Source organism: Mus musculus, chromosome 5 (assembly GCF_000001635.26).
Source record: "Mus musculus strain C57BL/6J chromosome 5, GRCm38.p6 C57BL/6J".
Lineage (NCBI taxonomy): Eukaryota > Metazoa > Chordata > Mammalia > Rodentia > Muridae > Mus > Mus musculus.
Genome location: NC_000071.6, coordinates 131,096,300 through 131,114,826, shown reverse-complemented (window position 1 = coordinate 131,114,826; position 18,527 = coordinate 131,096,300). Strand labels below are relative to the sequence as shown.

The window sequence follows — 18,527 nt, the reverse complement described above, 5'->3', positions numbered from 1 at the left end:
AATCCGACCAAGTTGACACCCAAGATTGAGCACAAACACCATCCTGGAGAACAACCAGACTCCACTGCTCATGGGTAGAGATGGCATTGAGTAAAGAGAGAACTCTAGCTTTCCTTCTTGCCTACAAAAACTAGAGGCTGTTAAATAACAGACCAGCACTGGGAAAGTGGCTCAGTTGGAAGAGTGCTTGCCAAGCATGCACAAGGTCTGGGGTCCCGTTCCCAGCATCACTCAAATCGGGTGTGGTGGTACACACCTCTAATCGGATGGAGACAGCAAGATCAAACATTCAAAGTCAACGTTGGCCAACCTGGTGACCTGAGACTCTGTATCAAAAGTAATTTATATGAAAAATAAAACAGGACCAAAGAAGTTAGTTGTTTGGGGTAGCTGGGCATAAGCAACATACACTCTCATTTCTCATGTTCAGTATGGCGAGTAATGGCCTGAGAGGGAGCAGCTGTCAGACTCTCAAGCTAAGGCTGCAAGAGCGAGTCCTGAGAGACCTGCTTGTATGCCATCATTCCTCGGATCACCACCCAGCCAATGAGATGACCCTGGCCAATAGCTCATGAGCCTAACGATGGCCATTGTTCTCTCTCCTGCATCCCCAGACAATGGATTGACAGGGCCATAACAAAAACCAGGCTGTGTGATCCATGAATCCCTGAGCAGTCTCCTCAGGAGGCAGGGATGTATATCGTAACAAAACTTTATTTTCTTTTGAAAATTGCTGGTGTGATTCATACAGCCTGACACAGCCCAAGCTGTTCAGCATAAAGAAACAGATGCATCTCTCCCTCCCTCCCCAGCATGTCCCTCCTACTCCCTCCCTTCCTTTGTTAGGTCCTTCAGGCTTCCTTCTATCTACTGTGAAGTCTCATAGAGACAAGATGAGTTAGATTGTTGTATTTCTTTGTGCATTCATAAGTGTGTGTGTGTATGTGTGTGTGTATGTGTGTGTATATATATGTGTGTGTGTTGTGTGTGTGTGTGTGTGTGTGTGTTTCTGAGGTGTTTGTGTGTGTGTGTGTGTTTCTGAGGTGTTTGTGTGTGTGTGTGAATGTGGTGTCTATACATGTGCAAATAGTCAACTATCATTTCTTCGGTTATGTCTATTTTTTATTTTCTTTCCATATTTAATTTTTACATTTTTGTTATGTGAGTAGGTGTTTTGTCTGCACGTATGTGTGTGTGCGCCACATGTGTACGTGGCAGTCTTGGAGGCCCAAGAAGGTTCAAGATTCCCTGGAACTGGATTTACAGACAGTTCTGAGCTACCATACGGGTACAGGGAATCAAACCTGGCTCTTCTTTAAGAGCAGCCAGTGCTGTCATCTACTGGGCCATCTCTCTAGTCCCTTTATTTTTACTTTTGTGTGTAGGGTGTGCTTGGATGTATGTGCATTATTCAGGTGTGTATGTGGGGGGGTTCATGTGTGTGTGGGTGCACATGTGTGTGCACGCATGTGGAGGTCTGAGATTGATATCAGGAATCATTCTCCATCACTCGTCCACCTTATTTACCCAGGCAGGGCATCTCAATCAAACCCAGAGCTTGCTGATATGGCCTAGTCTCTCTAGTCAGCTTGTTCTGGGAACTCTATCTTTGCCCTCCAAGCCGGGAATTACAAGTGAACTTCCACCCCAGTGTGCATTTTCATAGCTTCTAGAAGTCCAAACTCCACTCCTCATGCTTGTACTGCAAGATCTCCCCAGATCTTTTATTTTTAAGATTTATTTATTTATTAGTATACACAAGTACACTGTAGCTGACTTCAAACGCAACAGAAGAGGGTGGCAGATTTCATTACGGGTGGTTGTGAGCCACCATGTGGTTGCTGGGACTTGAACTCAGGACCTTTGGAGGAGCAGTCAGTGCTCTTACCCACTGAGCCATCTCGCCAGCCCATCTCCCCAGATCTTACCTTGTTTTTGTTTTAACATGGTTTCTTACAAATTGGAACTCATCAACTAGATAGTTTGAATAGATAAAGAACCCTAGAGATCTGCCTGTCTCTGCCTCCCCAGCACTAGGGTTACAGACATGTTACCACCACATATTTTTTATATGGGTTCTGGACATTGAAGTTGGGTCCTCATACTTGCATAGCAAATACTATCAACTGGGCCATCTTCCCACCTGTGAGTTGGTTTTCCAATAAACCTCTCAGGACATCAGACTATGGGACATTTCAGACTTTAACCCTAAGATTGTCAAAGCAGGGATGTGATACAAGTGGGTACAGGTGGATGTATGCCCCAATAGTGTTTTCCCCCTTTGGGATGATCAATTTGGGTGAAGTAGGCTGCATTCTTTTAATGCTTTATTGCTTAGGTTTATTTCACAAGGTTTAGTGAAGAAAACACTAAGGGAGGGCTGGACACATACATAGCATAATGGTAGAGTGCTTCCTAGCATGCACCAAATCCTTGTTGCATACCCAACAACATGTAATCTGGACATGGTGGTGTACATCTGTAATAGTATCCCAAGGAGTGAAGACAGGAGGAGGATCACAAGGGCGAAGTTATCCTCAGGTACACGGTGAGTTCAAGGTCAGCCTAGGCTACCAGAAGCCTTGAATAAAGAATGAGAGAGAAAGATGGAGAGCCAAGGGAGAGTGATGAATCCTTGCCTTGGCAAAACCTAGTGAGGAAATTGGCTAAAATCCTGTGTTCAGCCATATTGCATATGCTTTCTTTTACTTTTTTTTTTTTAAGATTTGTTTTATGTGCATGTGTTTGTGTGCCTGAGTATATGCATGTGCAGGTACCTGTGGAAACTAAGAGAAGGTATCAGATCCCCCTGAACTGGAGTTGCAAGTACTTTGGGAGCTGCTTCACATGGTGCTGGGAACCAACTCAGGGTCCTCAGCAAGAGCAGTGCCCTTAATCTCTGAGTCATCTCTCCAGCCCCTCCTTTGCCATCCTGCTTCCTCTGATAGCTTTCCTGTTCTCCCTTCCCCAGGTGTAAGGAGCTCAAATATTCCAAGGAGTTGCCCCAGATATCCATCATCTTCATCTTCGTGAATGAGGCCCTGTCTGTGATACTTCGGTCAGTCCACAGCGCTGTCAATCACACACCCACACACCTGCTGAAGGAGATCATCCTGGTGGATGACAACAGTGATGAAGGTATGGGCGAGGACAGTGTGTCTTCAGGACTCAAGAAATGCTGCTTCTGTTCCCAAGGGAACCATGCTGGTGTCCCAGTCTTTGGCTCCCTGGAACATATTGGAGGAAGGGAGAGTCTTAGCAGACATTGGTTCATTACTATTCCAATCTTCTAGGGATCTGTGCCGTATCAGTTTTAACTGTCTGCTTGATACAACAACCTAGAATCACCTAGGAAGAGAGTCTATTATCTAAATCAGGTTGACCCACGGGCGCATCTATGAAGGATTGTCTTGATTGTTAGATGATTTGGAGAGTCCAGCCCATTGTGGGTGGCATCATTCCCTAAGAAGGGGATCCTGAACTGTATAAGCCAGGAGAAAGTCAAATGGCAACAATCAAGCAAGACCTATCTGTTTCCACTCTTGACTGTGGGTCTGATGTGAGTAGTTGATTGCATCTTCACTGCCCCACGTTGATGGACTCTGACCTTGAATTGTGAGCCAAATAAACTCTTCCTTCCCCTATGCTTTTGGCAAAGGTGTTTTATCCCAGCAACAAAAGACGAAACTGGAGCAGGCTCTTATAAAATTATTGGGTAGACTGCAGTAGGTAAAATGCCTTCCCAGCAAGCATGAAGAGCTGAATCTGATTTCTCAGAGCCTCTCCGCCGCCCCTACACACACTCTTTTTTGAGACAGAATCTCTGTGTACCCTGGCTGTCCTGGAACTCACTCTGTAGACCAGGCTGGGCTCGAATTCTGAGATCTGCCTGCTTCAGCCTCCCTAGTGCTGGATTTAAAGGCATGTACCACAATACCTGGTTAGAACCCATGTTTTTAAAAAGCCAGGTGTGACATGTTGACATGTGTTTATCATCCAGACCTTGGAGAAGCAGAAACAGGCAAACCCCTGGGGCACATTTACCACCCAGCCTTACCTAATTGGCGCACTCAAAGCCAGTGAAGAGACCCTTTCTCAAAAAAAAAAAAAAAAAAAAAAAAAAAAAAAAAAAAAAATCAAAGTGGAGAGACAGCTCCTGAGGAATGATACCTGAGGTTGTCCTATGGCCTCCACATGCATGTGTATAGTATGTGCACTTCCACACACACACAAACAAGTGCACATATGCATGTAAAATTCAATAAATGTGTAAATAAAGTTAGTGGAGTCGATCATCATGGCCCACACCTCGAATTCTAGCACTTGGGAGGCTGGGAGAGGAGGAACATGCATGCATTCATGGCTAACCAGGGCTCCAGTAGCAAGTTCTTTCCCAGTCTAGGCTACATGCTGAGAACTTAATTACAAAACAAACAGGAGTAAATTCCTCAGCTAAGACCTGTTACTTCCCCTTTTCATAATACTCAAAGAACACCCAAAGGAAAGTCTGTTTTCTTCCCCCTCCGCCTTTTAATACTGTCTCCATTCATATTTTCCAAGACATAAATTTTAAAAAGAAAACGTTTGCTGCACCGAATCAGTAAGAGGCTCAAAATATAAAGGTGGAGATCGATTAAAGAGGACGCCTAACCTTGAACTTTGGCCTGAACAGACAGACAGACATGCATGCATATACGCATGTACATGTGCATGTACCCATGTGCACATGCACACACTCATGGATGCACATGCTTTGTTCAGAACACATCTTACATTAGAATCCCCTCCCTGGACCACTGAACCCAAAATGATGGCAGATGAAAACGAGCCGTGTTAGTTGATCTTTTGAGTTCAGCACACCTAGAAAGAATGAATCAGCTAAAATAGAAAGCAAGCAAGAGTTACAGGACCATTATAAAACTAGAATGGCAGGCAAAAGGACATTTGGGTGTGGAGGTAGACAGAAATGTGCTCTTGTATCTGCTCACAATGTACAAAATTCAGCATGCTTACCGCAGGGAGAAAGCCCTCTGAGCTCAGGTCAGACAGGACAACTGCAGAGCGAGCCTGCTGAAGGTCCAGGAGGCTAATCTTCCAAGTATCTGTAGGATTAGGAATGGCCTAAGCCTCTTGCTCTGAGCAGAAGAATTATCCCACAAGGTGCTCTCAGGTTGGGATGAAGGTGAGCTCAGATGAATCCTTTGTGAAGCCTGATCTCCAAAAGATCACGTTTGGATCAGCTTAGAATTGATCAAGATTCTCTTGCCTCTCCAGAAGGGCTGACTAATTCCCAAAGACTTGGTGAACAGTGCTCCTGGGTCCAGTAATCTGTCTTCTGCGGACCATCATCCAATGTATAAAAAATGACCACTGACTAGATTTTAATACTCCTACTTTTTGCCCTTTATCCATTACCCTTTTCTTCTTTCTTCCTTTCTTCCTCTTTCTTTCTTTCTTTCTTTCTTTCTTTCTTTCTTTCTTTCTTTCCTTCCTTCCTTCCTTCTTTCCTTCTTTCCTTCCTTCCTTCCTCTCTTCTCCTTCCTTCCTTCCTTCCTTCCTTCCTTCCTTCCTTCCTTCCTTCCTTCCTCTCTTCTCCTTCCTTCCTTCCTTCCTTCCTTCCTTCCTTCCTTCCTTCCTTCCTTCCTCTCTTCTCCTTCCTTCCTTCCTTCCTTCCTTCCTTCCTCTCTTCTCCTTCCTTCCTTCCTTCCTTCCTTCCTTCCATCCTCTCTTCTCCTTCCTTCTTTCCTTCCTTCCTTCCTTCCTTCCTTGACATGGTCTTATATAGCCCCAGGCTGGCCTCAAACTTGCTGTGTAGTTGAGGATAATCTTGAACTCCAGTCAGAATGGCTAAGATCAAAAATGTAGAGTCACCTGAGAAAAGAATCTCACTGAGGGATGAGACTGTGGATAGGTCTAGGGATGTTTTAATTAGAGTTTCTATGGCTGCAATGAAACAACATGACCAAAAAGCAAGTTGGATGGAACCCTCCCTTCTCCTTGGAGGCTGTTGACCACCAGCCCACAAGGACAAAGGGAGCAGGATTCAGAAGGATTTCAGACAAGTCTACTTTATTGTTCCAGGGACAGGTATATAAGGGTTTTTTTAGGAGTAGATGTGGAAAGGGTTAATTGGTCACAGCATCAAGTGGGCAGGAAGGGCTGATTGGTTATAATACAGTACCTAATTATCATGCAATCAGGAAGCCAGAGAGGAATTTATGCAGCTTTTCAGAGAGCTCTATATAAGGTCACTTTTCAGACAAGGCCAGCCACGTGTTCGGGGACACTCTCCAGACAAAGTCAGGCAAAGACAGGGAAGCCCTCCTGAGAAAGGGAGTCCTCCATTATACACTGAGCTTGGAAAGCCATCAATCATGGAGGACTGCAACCTTAATAGCAGGGCTCTTCACAGTGGGAGAGGAGAGGGTTCATTTGCCTTACACTTCCCTATTGTTCATCATCAAAGGAAGTCAGGATAGAAACTCAAGCAGGGTAGGAACCCAGAGACAGCAGTTAATGCAGAGGCCATAGAAGAATGCTACTTACTGGCTTACTTCCCATGGAAAGCAGGCTTGCTCAGCCTGCTTTTTTATAGAACCCAGGACCACCAGCCTAGGGATGGTACCACCCACAATGGGCTGGGTCCTCCCTCATCAATCACTAATTAAGAAATACCTTACAGCTGGATCTTACAGAGGCAATTTCTCAAGGTTCTATCCATTCAGATAACTCTAGATTGTGTGTCGAGTTGACCTAAGATTAGTTAACACAGGAAGTGTATTTCTTGGTTGGTTTAATCAATGTGAGAAGATCCTTTCATTGTGAGCATCAGCATTCTGGGTCTGGTCTGTGTGACAGAGGATCAATCAGGTGAGCTGAGCACTAGCATGCACACATCCTGCCCGCTCCTTCACTTTATATCCAGATCACAGCCCACCCCCCATCCTCCCAGTCCTCACCTCACATATGCCCCACCACCCACCACCACCTCTGGGTACCAACCCATCTTGGCATATCAAGTCACTATAGGACTAGGCACATCCTCTCCCACTAAAGCCAGACAGGGCAACCCAGCTAGAAAAACAGGATCTGACCCTGTACCTGATGTTAAAATATCAGGTGTTTTAACATCAGAACCTTCTGTAGCCCCATGACTAAGAAAACTCTGTTCTAAGAGGTTCAGCATGGGAAATGTGAAACTTTATGTCTCACAGTCTCCGAGGCAATTCTGATGGAGAAAATGTGGGGGTCACATTGTAGAATCCTCGGATGAAATAACCAAGCCTTGAGCCTAGTTCAGGTGGAGCTTCTGGCTTGATAAAGATTAGAAGAAGGGCTGGTGTAATGACTCAGTGGCTAAGAGCATTTGCTGCTCATCCAGGAGACTTGAGCTCTAGCTCCCAGGAATCTGCTGCCCTCTTCTGGCCTCTGTATGCACCTGCACCCATATGCACATACCCACATGCAGATTCACATACATACACATAGTTCAAGAGACAAAAATAAATCTTTGTACCAGGAAATGGCAACTAGTGGAGAAGAAAGCAAGGAGAGAAGTGTTTGATTCAGTTCAACCTCAATGACCCAGGGGACCAGATTTAACTATATAAATACTACTCCTTTCTTATCATTTCTGGCCTCTAGTCTCCACATTTTCTTCAGTCTACAACCACTTTCCATTTTATAGGATTCAGTGCCCTCTCTGTTGTCTTTACTGAGACACTCTTCATAGCTATGCTTATGTAAATACCCTACATTTAATGACCCCACACACTATAATGACAGTCCTAAATCCCATCTGAACATCAACTGTGTGTATATTTAAGTAGAGTTGCATGTGTCTTAAGTCTCTGGGATAATGATGTTTTCAAATCTCCTACAATGACTGCTTCTTCATGGCTTCTTAATGGTGTTTGATTTTTGCTTCTTGTCCTTTTTTTTTTTTTTTTTTTTTTTTTTTGTACCCATTTGCCTTCTATATTCAACAATTCAACATAGTTTTCACTACCTCAGAATGCTGTCTTTATCTTAAAAGCATTTGTTTTTTCACCTCAAATTTAGTTCTCAGAGAGTCATGGTGTTAATCACATTTAACTTCTGTTCAAAATTTGATGAAAACATTCTCTTTCTTTTCCAGACTAATAATTGTTTCCTGATATTAAAAGTGATGCATATTCTTTGTAGGAAACTGTGGACGTATCAAAAAGCAAATATAATTGCAAAAACAAACACTGCAGACACTAACCAAAGACATGTTCATTTACACTTTCTTCATTTTGAGAGTAAGCTTGACATAGTCAAGATCTGATAATGCAAACGAGTTAATATTCTGCTTTTGTTCTTTAGATATAAAATACAGTCAGTTTTGACTATAGACATCATTGTAAGGAGATCTACAGATTTCTTCTAATGAGGTAGAATGGCCCATCCTAAGGTTACATTATGCCCTAATCTCAGTTGGTCTTAGGCAGTAATGGAGGGCGTGGACACAGAGCTCTGGTGGGACTATTCATTTACTTTATGGCTATGGGTCTTTTCCCTCATATACATCTGTGCAAATATGTGGTGCTTCAGAGACCAGAAGAGGGTATCAGATCCCCATGGGCTAGAGTTACAGATGGTTGTGAGATACTGTGTGGGTCCAGAGAATTGAACTCAGGTCCTCTGGAATAGCAGGCAATGTGCATTGCTGCTGAGTTACCTCTCCAGCTCCAATCTAGTTTTTTAAATTGAATTTGATTTGGGGAGTTGGTGGGTGGTGGCACTGTACACATGAGAGCATGCATTTTGAAATCAGAGGGAAATGTATGGAAACTGGTCCTCTCCTCCCATCATGTGGCTCCCAGAGGTAGAACTCAGGTTTTAAGGCTTCACAGTAGATATTTTTACGCAGTGAGCTCTCTCTGCAGCCTGGAGTGTTTTATTTTTACGTGAGGACATTTTTCATTCAGGTTGCACATTGATGATTTGTATTAACCTTCAATGGCTTTGTTTATCTTTTTTGAGAAATTGACAAGACTATGCTATCCCATATCTGTGATATGTTACGTTCAAGTAGTGTACAATTCTTGGTACTTGTTACATCAAACCAAATCACTCAAGCAAAACTAGTCAATACTTTATCCTCAGTGGATCTAGTTTCTGCTCCTCTGGACTCATAGCATTTGGCTGTGTAATCAGTTTCTTCCTGGAAATAGTTCTCTTGGTACCTCCACACCATTCTGAGTCCACTTTAGCCATTCATTAGCCAGACTTAGGGAAGGAGACCTAGGAACAGGCCTAGGGACGACTCTAAGAAAGGCAGAGACATGAGAATCACAAGTTCAAGTCTTGAATATATTACATGCTGATTTTAAGATCAGCCTGGACAACATAATCTCAAAAGCTTTATGAAGTACAAAAGATCTTGGATCACAGAAAAATGGTAGAGTCTTCCCCAGTGAGGGCCTGTAGTATGGCTCAGTGGTAGAGCTCCTACCTAGAATCCCCCAGTGAGGGACTGGGGGTGTGGCTCAGTGGTAGAGCTCCTGCCTAGAATCCCCCAGTGAGGGGCTGAGGGGCGTGGCTCAGTGGTAGAGCACCTGCCTAGAATCCCTTAGTGAGGGGCTGGGGGTGTGGCTCCTTGGTAGAGCCTCTGCCTAGAATCCCCCAGTGAGGGGCTGGGGGCGTGGCTCAGTGGTAGAGCCCCTGCCTAGAATCCCCCAGTAAGGAGCTGGGGGTATGGCTCAGTCGTAGGCAGAGAGAACTGGAGAATGCTTGGAAAGGTGTCTGCCTGAAGTCTCAATGCTCTACTGCAGGGCTGGTCTGTGCACAGCTGTCATTCGGAGTTCCTTCCCCCATCCTTCTTGTACTTTCCTGCCTCCTCTCTGATGCTTTGCTCTGATGACTCTTGTTCTCAGTGTGCCTATGCAGGTAAAGTGCCACACAGGTAGAGGCTTCCTGAGAAAAGACTTCAAGGTAGAGATAATCATTTGAGATCCGGTCTAAAGATGACCTTTTCCCTGTCTTCTGTATGATGAATGGTGGAGTTAAATGTCGCTTTCTTTGAGAATTTTGGTGGCTTTGCTCTGCTGTTTTCGTTCTGCTAGGTGTTGTTTTGTTTTAAGAAGAATCAAAGACTTCCAAATCCCAGGTCATTTTACATATTTTTCTCCCCTTTTCTTCTTCCTGTCTGGAAACTTGTAGAATCATCATTCCCCCCCCCACCCCCCACCCCCACCCCCACACACCCTAGAGTGTTGAGTGCTATGATGATGAGCCTGGTCATGTTCCATCCAGAAGACTGACCCCAGAATAAAGTTAGGTTGCTTTTTCTTTTTTTCTTTTTCATGTGTGCACACACATGAGCTATTTGGGTTTGTTAACTTAATACAAATCTAGATATATCTGGAAGAGAATATCTTAATTGAGAAAATACCTCCATAAGATTGGCCTGTAAGGAACTCTGTAAGACATTTTCTTAATTAATGGTTGATGGGGGAGGGCCCAGCCCATGATGGGTAGTCCTGGATGGGAAAGCAGGCTCAGCAAGCCATGAGGAACAAGCCAGTAAGCAGCACTCTTCCAGGACCTTGGCTTCAGTTCCTGCCTCCAGCTTCCTGCCTTGAGTCTTTTCCCTGAAAGTTGTAAGCTGAGGTAAACCCTTTCTGCCCCCTGTTGGGTCAAGTTTTTTTTTTTTTTGCATCAATAGAAACTCTAACTAACTAACTAACAAAGCAGATGTGTATATTTTACCCATGTTGGTATCCACACGTACTTGGGAGTCCACTTGGAGGCTCAGATTCATACCAGCAGTCACCTTTCATTACTCTTACACCTTAGTCATAGAGACAGTGTCTCTCTGTCAAACCCACAGCCAGTCAATATGGATTCTACTTAGCCAATTTATTTTGGGGATCACCTGTCTCTGATTTCTAGGTCTAGACTTGTAGAGTTTTGGGGGATCCCAACTGTAATCTTTATGTGTGTGTGTGTGTGTGACAAACACTTTAACTTAAAAAAAAAATCAGTCTCCAGATTTTTTTTTTTTCCGAGACAGGGTTTCTCTGTGTAGCCCTGGCTGTCCTGGAACTCACTCTGTAGATCAGGCTGGCCTCGAACGCAGAAATCCACCTGCCTCTGCCACCCGAATGCTGGGATTAAAGGCGTGTGCCACCATGCCCAGCTTGTTTAAAAAAGATTTTTAAACAAGATTTTTTAAAAAATGATTTTCACTTTCAATTATGTGCACATGTGTTTGCATGTATGTATGTCCACGAGAGAGAGAGAGAGAGAGAGAGAGAGAGAGAGAGAGAGAGAGGGAGAGGGAGAGAGAGAGAGAGAGAGAGAGAGAGAGAGAGAGTGTGTGTGTGTGTGTACGTGTGTGTACATGTGCTTCAGCACTGAAGTTACAGGCAGCGAATAGTCCATCATGGTGTTGTAAACCAAACTCGGGTCCTCGGAGAGATCAGCAAGTGCTCTTGACCACTGAATCAGTTCTCGAGCCCCTTGGCTTTTTTCAAAGTTAGGGTTTTATCCTCTACTACAGGAAGCCCTCGTACTCTCAGTGATCCCCTCGGTCTCTCAAGGGCTGGGATTACAGGGAGGGTAAATGTCTTTGGGTTGACTTGGTTTTGTTGTTTTTGAGAATTCTTCCTATGAAATCCAGTCTGGCCTGGAACACTTGATCTCCAGTATTTGCTTCCCGAGTGCTGCGACACAGGTGTACATCACCACACCTAATTTTTTTCTCATTAATATATATTTAACTATATAGAGGGATAGGTTTAATTATACCATTTTCATAGATGCAAATAATATACTTTGGTAATATTCACCTCACCATGACCCTCATCTCCTTCTCTTCCCCTTTCCTTCCCACACCCTGAGACTCCCACTCTACTTAAGTGTTTTTCTCCTGCCCTTCAATGCCATATATGGGAGATTACACCCTATCCTGGTTAGCCTGACTTCTCAACTTAACACAGCCTATGAGCATCTGTCCAGAGAACCTTAAGGGAATGATGCCCAGATCAGATTAGCCTGTGACCATGTCTGCAGAGAATTTGTTTTGACTGTCAATTGATGCAGAAAGGCTCAGCCCACTGTGAGAGGTGCGTTCCCTAGGCAGGTGGGCTAGGACTTGAGCCTTCAAGTGAGTCGGCGTACAGTGTTCCTCTATGGCTCTACTTCAGGCTTGAGTCTTACATTCCTTCCCAGGATCCCTCAAGGGTGGATAGTGACCTGGGAGTATTAAAACAAGCTCTTTCATCCCCAGGATTCTTTTGTTAGTATGCTTTATCATAGCAACAGATAAGAAACTAGAACACTCCTTCCCTGTGTGTTCTTCCCTCCTCATTCCATGTTGCCCATTGTTCCAGCCTTGGACATGGCCTGGGGGTCACGACCCCCAGGTCACATATCAGATATTCCTCATATCAGATATTTACATCATGATTCATAACAGTAGCAAAATTACAGTTATGAAGTAGCAATGAAATCATATTGGGGGATCACCAACATGAGGAACTGTATTAAAGAGTCTCAGCCTTAGGAAAGCTGAGAACCACTGGCTGAGCTAAACTCTCTAATTTCCCCCTCTTTCCTTATAAAAATCTTTTTTATTTGTCTGTGTCCTTTTCTTTTTCTTCCACTTTCTTCCTTCCCTTCTCCTTCCCCCGTCTTGAACTTTTTCTGCTCTTATAGCTTTAGATCCAGGCTTTTTTTTTTTTATTACCCAAAAAGTTCTCTTTGATAACATATTGTCTTGACTTAATGGAAGCAATATGTTTCCTTATTCCCTGTAGGATGGTAATACTTTGTGTGTGTGTGAGAGAGATTTTGCTTTTAGTGTTTTTTCCTGAACAGTCTGTTTCCACAAACGGCCTTTCTCTCTCTGGTCTTTGCCTTTTATCTTCTGAGCTAGAAGCTTGCCCCAGATGTCCAAGATATTTGTTGATCCTTATTTTCTACTCCTAATGACCCCCTTAAATGGCACTTGCACACCAGAAGTTAGGGGGAGGATGGAGGCTTACCATTTAATAAGCATCAAAGTTCAGTTAGAAAAAGAGAGAGATGTCCTGGAGATGGTGGCAACAGCTGTACAATACTCTGGCCTTAACACTTCAGATAGCTAAAATGTGATCTATTGTGTCCTAGCCACACCCCAGCCCCTCCCTGGGGGATTCTAGGTAGTGGATCAACCACTGAGCCACACCTCCAGCCCCTCATGGGGGATTTGAGGGAGGTGTTTTGTTGTGGAGCTATATCTCCAACCTTGGCTGTGTTTGTGGTTTTGTTGAGATGGTGTCTTACTATATAGCCTAAGCTAGCCTTCAACTCATATTCCTCCTTCCTCAGTTTCCCTAGCACTGGGACTCATAAAGTGTATACCACCATATCTAGTGCTTATCACTCAGTTTATAATGTTGATTAGACCCTATAGTCTCCAAAGCTGTGACTTAAAATAGTCCTTTGCTCTATATGTATGATATGCATTTTAATACCAGGAAACGAACACACCACCTGCTACCAGTCATTACATCTTGTGGGATTTTGTGTGATCTGGTAGGCTACATATCTCATCATTGATACCATCTTTAGAACGAGTACATCTGGTGGTAGCCGCTCTTGTTTAGTTGTATTCAAAAGTCGGGCTAGGGTTAGAAAACTTTTTTTTTTTTCCTGAGTGGAAGGTTCTACCCTCTGGTCTTCTAGAAAGGACTTTGGAGAAGCATCCACCTGGCATTGTTCACTTTTCTTCTGGGTTTATAATTGCTGAGATAGAAGAAGTCTTGTGTTTGGGGGAGATAACATTCTCCCTGAGTTGGGGAGGCTCTGATTGACAGAGGTAGGAGATACGGTGTTATCACAGGGCTCCATGCTTGGCCAGGCACTTTTCCCGTGAGCAGCACCTACCTCTCCTTCTGCCTGGAAAGAGCTTCCTTAATCATAAATGATTCTCGTTGTTGCCTCCAACCTGATCACGGCAATGTGACAGCAGAGGCTCAGTGGCTCTGTCATCACGGCTAGGCGACACATTTGCATTTCCGTGCCTGCACTTTTTAGGCCGTTTGTGTTCAGGGTGGTGAGAAATAAGGACCATGTATGTAACTACATCTGAGAGAGAGAGAGAGAGAGAGACAGAGAGAGAGAGAGAGAGAGAGAGAGAGAGAGAGAGAGAGAGAGAGAGAGAACACTCCAGCCAAAGCTCTCTATGCCACCTGGCTTTAAAAAGAAGAATAAAGATCTCATGAGACAGCTCAGTGGTTAGGAACACTTGCTGCTCTTGCAGAGGACCTGAATTTGAGTGGCTCACAACTGCCCGTAACTCCAACTCTAGGAGATTTGACACCTTCGTCTGGCTTTTACGGATGCCTGCAGCCACTCGTATGCACCCATAGAGACCTACACATACATACAATTAAAAATAAATCTTGGGAAAAAATAAACACTGAACACACACAGCAGTAACAAAACCCATTTAATTTGAAGCAAATAAAAATGTGTAGCAAATGACAAAATGAGGCACTAAGTCCCTTCACTTGGTTTCCCATGACGGTAACGTCCCACTAAACGCTATAGCACCATTATATTCAAGTTGTCTTGAATTTCATCTGAAGAACTCCTCCTGACTTCAACTGTTTTGTAGTTTTTTGTGTTTATATGTCGTTCTATGTGGTTTTACTCATTTTTAAACTCCTAAAGATTAGTTCTAAGGCTTCATATAACCCATCACTGGGAGACTATACAAATGCTCTACTGCTGAGCCACGCCCCCAGCCCCTCCCTAGGGGATTCTAGGCAGGGGCTCTACCACTGAGCCACGCCCCCAGCCCCTCCCTAGGGGATTCTAGGCAGGGGCTCTACCACTGAGCCACGCCCCCAGCCCCTCACTGGGGGATTCTAGGCAGGGGCTCTACCTCTGAGCCACGCCCCCAGCCCCCTCACTGGGGGATTCTAGGCAGGGGCTCTACCCTGAGCCACGCCCCCAGCCCCTCACTGGGGGATTCTAGGCAGGGGCTCTACCACTGAGCCACGCCCCCAGCCCCTCACTGGGGGATTCTAGGCAGGGGCTCTACCACTGAGCCACGCCCCCAGCCCTTCACTGGAGGATTCTAGGCAAGTCCTATCACACACTCAAGAGCCACACACTCAGCCTCTTACAGAGAAATTCCAGTTCTGATTTGCTGTTCACCTTTCATTGTTTGTTTCTTTGTTTGTTTGTTTCTGAGATAGTGTCTCCTGTTAAGATTCTTGATAAGTAGACTAAACTGGCTATCCAGTATACTCCAGAGATCCTCCCGTCTCTACCTTTCTAGACCTAGGATTGCTAGTAAACATCACCATATCTGGCTTTTTTTTTTAATGTGGATTCTGAAGAATTGATTCTTGATTCTTGTAGAGCAGTGGTCTCAGCTTGTGGCCGGAAACCTCCAAAAGGCCATCAGAAAACACAGATAGGAATATTACAATTCATAACAGTAGCAAAATTACAGTTACAAAGTAGCAATGAAATAATTTTATGGTTGGGCTCACCACAAACGAGGAACTGTGGTAAAGGGTGGCGGCGTTAGAAAGGTTGAGATCCACTGTTGTAGAGCAAGTTTATTCTGACTGAGTGGTACTCCACTTTAGTCTCCCTTTAGTAGAAGACATGTGTCCATTTCTGCAAGTTGTTTCCAGAACATCTTGAGACACTTCTGTGTGGGCATTTCCTGAAACCCCACTGGAGCATTTGACTCAGGCCTGGGACTCTCACCATGAGCTCAGACCCCACATTGCCAGAGAAAGGGAATTAGTCACCTGACTTGCTTTGGTTTTCCCATCTCTGACTGCCAATTGCATTTAAAGAAAACCCAAGGAAGGAGCGGTCCAGGGCTGAGACACCTCCCTGTGGTCTTGAGAGCTTTTCATGTCCTCTGTTTTGTTCTGCTTGGCTCCTTAATGATGGTGACTCCTGCTATTTCAAGGGAAAGAGGTTTGCTGGCTTCAGAGCATTCCGAATCAATATCACAGTAAATAAGAAACATAATGAAAGAAAAACACACTCCAGCCTGTAGACAAATTTTATCGCTTAAATCCACAAGTTGTTAGGGTCGGCTGCAGATACCAGATATTGGACTGCCCTTCCACCCCCGCTGTGTGTGTATGTGTGTGTGTGTCTGTGTGCATGCACATGCATGCAATCTTGCACACAAGTGTTCAGAGGACAGGCTCAGATACTATCTCTCAGGTGCTATGTACTTTTTTCTCCTTCCTTCCTTCCTTCCTTCCTTCCTTCCTTTTTCTTTCTTTCTTTCTTTCTTTCTTTCTTTCTTTCTTTCTTTCTTTCTTCCTTCCTTCCTTCCTTCCTTTCTTCCTTTCTCTCTCTCTCTCTCTCTCTCTTTCTTTCTTTCTTTCTTTCTTTCTTTCTTTCTTTCTTTCTTTCTTTCTTTTGAGATAGAGCTTCTCATTATTTTGAAACTTGTGAAATAGGTGATACTTGCTAGCTAAAAACCCTTGAGATCTTCCTGTCTCTACTTCCCCCAGAACTGGGATTACAAGTTTTTGCTGAGCATTATTTTTTAGATAAATTAGTTCTGAGGGTTGAATTCATGTGCTCATGACAGCATGGCAGGCACTTCAGCCAGTGAGCCATCTTCCCAGGCCTTGGCTGCTTGTCATATGGGCAGGATGGAAAATGCCATCTTACTTTGGGATAACCACTGTAGACATTATGAGCCTTGGTCGTCAGATACTGTAACTTGTACTTATTACTGTTTGGAAGGTGTATTTATTGACTTACTTATTTGTGGGCATGTGTGTGTGTGCCACAGAACATGTGTGGCAATCAGAGGACAATTGTGTGGGTCAGTTCTCCCACACGAGTGTCAGGGATGGGACTCAGGTAGTCAGGTTTGGGGTCGAGTGCTTTTACCCACTGAACCATCTCATTGGCGCACAAGGGGGGAACTCTGAACGGATGAAGCAGAAAGCAGGAATTTTTTGACAGTAGAATTGAAAGCCATAGAGATTTTTCTTTTCCCGGAGCCTCTTATGGACACACAACTTGGGGCAGTGTATTGAGTTCAGCACTTTGGTATTCAGAAACATGCCGTCTCTTCTCTTGTCATTGGCTTTCTTGTTTCCTTCCTTTTATCTCACCACAGTGCTGCCTTGTAAGTGCTTTCCAATACCACAAAAACATTCCTCTTAAATCTCCTCCATTCTTCTTGAAGCTTCTTACTCTTGCCCCTTTCCACCCAACCCCTCACTCCAGCCCTTGCCTCCATAGTCAACTAGTACATTATTTAAGTCTGTAAAACTGGAAGATGCTCAGAGAATAAAATATGTAAGATAGCCATCTTCTGTGTTAGTGAATTCTGTATGTGTGTGTTCCCATGTGTATAGCACACTTGTATGTGCGTGTACATGCATGTGCTAGAGGTGGTGGTGGGGAACAAGTACTCATATTATGTGCCTTCCTTTATCATTCTCCTCTGTAAGTACTGAGACAGGGTCTCTAATGGATCCCAGATCTCACCGAGTCCCACCAGCCTAACTACCTAGTTTGTCTCAGAGATCACTTGGGTCAGCCTCTCTAGTGCTAGATTACAGGCAGCCACCACACTGCCTGGCTTTTACTTGGGTTCTGAGAGTCTGAGCTCCAGTCCTCCAGTTTGCACACAGTAAGCACTTTATCTACTGAGCTGTCCCCAACGCCATTTCCGCATGTGTCCTCACCCTGAGTCTACTTTCATCCTAGCATTTCAGAGATGGACGTGTGCCTGTGTCTTGGCATTAGTATCACAAGAGTTTTGTAACACCTTGGCTCATTCAGTTTGGTGGTTATGATGGTTTGTCTTCATTGCCAACTTGGCTGGATTGCCAGTCACCTAGGAGACATGCCTCTGGTTTCATCAGTGTGTCTCTGGTTGTTTCCAAAGAGGTTTAACTTAGGACTGAAGACCCTCCCTGAATGTGGGTAGGGCAGTCCTATAGACTGGGTCTCAGAATGAATAAAGAGGAAGTCAGCTGACGCCTTCCCTTTCTCTGCTTCTTAATCCACTCAGACGTGAAGATTCAAACTCACACTACTGCTGCCATACCACCACCACCCTGCCATGACTGACAAAATCCTTCTAAACTGTGGGTCAAAGGTATACCCCTCTTCTTGTAAGGCATTTGTTCAAGAGCTTTGAGAAAAGTAACTAACACAGTAGTGTTATCTAAACCCCCAGAAGGTTTGCCTCACACTGATGACCATGCTATCTTGATTGGCCCATGAGTCACTTCTGCTTGAAGCATTGACTGCGTCAGTGGAAAGCAACTTAGAAGGGTCAATATCTATTTCCAGTCCAAAACATGAAACTGTAATGCTGGATCAGCATCCTATGACTGATGTAGACCCCCATTCCCCTTCACTGTTGGGAATTCGGGTTTTAAATGGAATGATCTGGTAGCTAGACTTATTTGTTAATTTGCACAAGTAGAGTCACCTAGGGAGCATCCCAGTGAGGGATTGTGTGCATTGGCTGACCTGTGGATGTGTCTGTAACAGATTGTCTT

The 18,527-nt window shown here is 44.3% G+C and overlaps 1 protein-coding gene across 1 annotated transcript in view; it reads left to right on the top strand.

Moving 5' to 3' along the window:
• Positions 1–18,527, top strand: part of Galnt17 (polypeptide N-acetylgalactosaminyltransferase 17) — a 433,180-nt gene that overhangs the window by 192,696 nt on the left and 221,957 nt on the right. Inside the window, exon 3 of the mRNA NM_145218.3 lies at positions 2,972–3,138. Coding sequence (NP_660253.2) covers positions 2,972–3,138 — 167 coding nt within the window. The remainder of the gene's footprint in view (positions 1–2,971; positions 3,139–18,527) is intronic.